The 3,546-nt window shown below is 36.7% G+C and overlaps 1 protein-coding gene across 1 annotated transcript; it reads right to left on the bottom strand.

Moving 5' to 3' along the window:
• Positions 1–1,200: 1,200 nt before the first annotated feature.
• On the bottom strand, positions 1,201–3,210 carry LOC547744 (cyclin-dependent kinase inhibitor 7). The gene is made up of 4 exons (XM_003524583.4): positions 2,533–3,210; positions 2,355–2,416; positions 1,797–1,979; positions 1,201–1,695 (listed from the first exon to the last, which is right to left on the bottom strand). The coding sequence occupies exons 1-4, from the start codon at positions 2,770–2,772 to the stop codon at positions 1,626–1,628; spliced, it is 555 nt and encodes a 184-aa protein (XP_003524631.1). The 5' UTR covers positions 2,773–3,210; the 3' UTR covers positions 1,201–1,625.
• Between the last annotated feature and the right edge of the window lie 336 nt (positions 3,211–3,546).

Here is a 3,546-nt window from a genome sequence, read left to right as displayed (position 1 = left end):
TCCCAATTTTGGTGTGAATATTGAAGAGTGGTTTCATACACAACAAACCAAAAAAGATGACCCAATAATTAATAGGTAGCTCGCCACTAGTCATTCATTCCCTTTCAACGTCCCAAACTCGCTGAGACATTACTATCTGTAATGCTATGCAGCAGCAGGACCACCCTCGCACCTCATCTCATGATCATTTAATTTCCAACGGCTGAATAATGTATATAAATTTGAAACAAAAAAAAAATTACTGTTTCGGAATTTGAATTTTACCCAAACCAACAACAACAGGGAGTACTATCCAGAGTACTATCCATTTGCCAAGGAATTCTTCATTCAATTTCGAACATTTTGACATATTATGTACCTCAAACGGACATTCTTATCAAAAGTTATATGCGTTTGAAGTTAAAATTTTTTTTTTTCCGTAAAAAGCATTTCGTCAGTACGAGTGGCGGGACCCGCCACGTGGACAGCAACTCGCCAACTCCACTGGCGAGTCCACCAGGCGCCGCCACGTGTCCAACTCGTCAACCCCACTGGCGAGTCCCCTTCTAAAACAGACCCCCCTGGAAAAAAATTTCAAAACAGCCCCTTTTAGAAATTAGTTTCTAAAATAACCTAATTTGAGAAATTTGCCGAAAATAATAATGCTCCAGTTTTACTCTCTGGTTTGTACCATGCATTATTTTTGTTGTACTTGTGAAAGTGGAATGAATTTGGTTCCAAAACTGGAACACGCTTCTCACACAATAGGGTAAAAGGTAAATAAGATAAGGTCACCTGTCAAATCCCCTCAATTACGTTTGTAACTGTAACTCACACACCCATTTCCTATAATTAGACAAACCATTAACCATCACCTTCTTCTACATTTTCACCATGCTTGATAATATAACATTCTTCACCGTGTTATTTTGTTCCCTTTTGATTTTCATAATATATTATAGGAAATAGAAAAGACCTCGCCATCCACGCAGAAATTAATAACGTACATCCATCCATACATACGTACAGGTGATCGCAGAAAGTTTTGGGGCAAAAGGCAAAGTTTTTCCATTGTTTTAGAAAAAAAGGGGGGAAAGACAAATCAGCACTAAAAAAAATAATGCAATGAAAAGACAAGATAGATAAAGACGGAGAGGAGGGCAAGGGTAAATTAGCGTCATATGGGAAAGGGGAATAGAAGAAGGAAAGAAAAGATAAAGAGAAAATAACAGGCACTGACTTTTTTTTTTTTTATGTACCCTTCTTCAAAGTTAAAAAAGAGAAACAGACACGAATTTTAGGGGGGAATTGCAATTTGCAAAGCACAAAGAAAGCAAAATGAGACTACAATTTTGTTACAGCCTTGTAGGAACCGTTTTCGCTAGTCACCTCCCTCAACGGAATTCACAGAACTAGCTTCTCCGTATAACTATATCATAAACCGTACACAAATAACCATAGAAGAAAAATAATATTTAACTGTACACCAAACAAAGCGTAGTACTACTGTGAAAGACGGAAAATTGAAGTGAAAAATCAAGTACCTAAAGTAAATTAACGTAAGAATAATGTCAGCAAGTGGCATTTTTTTATTAACCGTGTTCTTCTATTGTTCCTTCCTTCCTTCAAGGTTGGTACTCTCACTTTTATGGCTTCAATTTAACCCACTCGTATCGTCCTTCCAATGACACGTCCTTCACAATATCATAATTATACCTGCAGATTTATTAATCAACAATATCATATACTCCATTTTTCAGTTTTAATTTCCCATTTTTTGAAATGGAAATTTGTTATTACTACTACTATTATATTACTTGTCTGAGAAGCGTTTCCGAATATCTTTCTCAGCAGCGGCGAAGAATTCATCGAGCTCCAACTCCGTCGGCATTTTCTGCGGCGGCAAAGATTTGGTTTGGGTGATCTGCTCCTCCGCTGAATCCACCTCTTGCGAAGAAGAATTCGTGATTCGAAGCTCGCTCGTGAGACTCATCTCTCTCCTGAAAGAACACAACAACACAATGTTTTTTTCTGGTTAATTTTCAGAATGTGTAATAATAATGCAGAGATATTTATGATGATGCATATGATATATATATGCGCATAATTGATATACATGCATGTCAGAGAGTTACAGAATTAGTTTTTTTTTTTAACAGAAGGAACAATAATCATGATGATGACTTACACATACCATACGATAAACTCACTCAATCACACCTTTTTAATTGTTTTGAATTCAAACAAAACCGAACCATTAAAGATTTGAAACGATTGTAAGCACTTTCTTTTCTTTTCTTTTCTTTTTTTTGGCCTTTTCCTTTTCCCTTTTTTTGAACTTCAAATTAATTAAAATTTAATTTAAAATTCGAGACCTTATTTGTTGTTGTTGTTCACCGCAGTCGCACGTCGACGTTACAACTCGCGTGCTCTCAACCTGAAAAAAAATGCGTTACATCACAACTACACATTAATGAGAAGCAATTTAAGGAGAGACAAAACGCCAGTTCAATTAATAATTAGTAATTGTTATTATTTATTATTAACATTCACCTCTAGATCTGAGAATTTGATGATTCGGTTTTCATCGTCGACGGATCCGTTGCTGGAGCAGCAAGACGCCGGAGATTCCCCGGAGATTCGTTCCCCCGTCGCCGGCACGGTTGCGTTGCTCAAACTCTTGATTTGAACGAAGTTGTTGTTGATCGAGATTTTTCTTCTCTTCCGTGAACTTGCGGAAGCGGCCATGGCCAATGCAGTTCGAGCTCGTGCCTTAACCTGAGCCATCTCCATTAATATTCTTCTTCTGCGATCTCAATTTTCAGTGTTCAAAAGTGTAGTGTGGTGTTTGTGCGACGAGGAAAACGTGACAAAGAGGTTACAAACTCGAAAAGGTTGAGGTGTTGAGGGTTTTGATAGCGGTGATCACAGGCGCCGAAAGGAGGGCGAATGAGGGAGTGACACGTGGCGGGAAGTGACGGTTGAGGGGGTGTCGGAAACGGAAATTGATGCTGTCACGGTTGGTTGGGGGGAGGGGAAGAATGAGAAAACGAGAATCATGAGGTTAGGAACGAAGAATCCATATATAGAGATTGTTTCGGAGAATTCTGTTTGGGGAGTGAAGATTGGAGAGAGTACTGGCCTCGAGCCAAAATAATTGTGTTTTGAGGGAAACTACAGTTGTATCCTTCCTTTTTATTAAAATTTAGTAATTCATTTTTGCTTTTTTTAAGTTTCTGTATTCGGATATTCATATTTCTTACATGTTTAGTTGTTATTTTCTAATATTCTTTTTGACTTTTTTTTATAACTAAAGGCAAAGAAACAAATAGAGGTAGAAAAAAAAATAGGATTGATGAAAATAGAAAAAAGAAATAGAGAAGAGAAAAAAAAAAGAAATAAGGTGAATTTTTTGGGTTATTTAGTTTGAAAGAATACTCTTTGACAGGCCACTTATAAACAATCCAAAAACTCACATTCAGCTGAAAAAATATTTTTTATTTGTAGACAATTGATTATTTATCGATATAATTTTTATTCTGAAAGATAAAGTCAACCCTATTATTA

Source organism: Glycine max, chromosome 5, assembly GCF_000004515.6.
Source record: "Glycine max cultivar Williams 82 chromosome 5, Glycine_max_v4.0, whole genome shotgun sequence".
NCBI classification, from domain to species: Eukaryota; Viridiplantae; Streptophyta; class Magnoliopsida; order Fabales; family Fabaceae; genus Glycine; species Glycine max.
The sequence above is the reverse complement of the archived record's forward strand: the minus strand, read 5'-3'. Positions and strand labels throughout refer to the sequence as shown.

Bases quoted from the DNA above. Each gene is read 5' to 3' on its own strand.
- LOC547744 (XM_003524583.4), bottom strand. From the start codon at position 2,772: ATGGAGATGGCTCAGGTTAAGGCACGAGCTCGAACTGCATTGGCCATG. The intron at 1,980-2,354 runs GTCTCGAATTTT...GTGTTCTTTCAG, and splicing joins GAACAACAACAACAAATAAG to GAGAGAGATGAGTCTCACGA. The intron at 1,696-1,796 runs GTAATATAATAG...ATAAATCTGCAG, and splicing joins CGGAAACGCTTCTCAGACAA to GTATAATTATGATATTGTGA.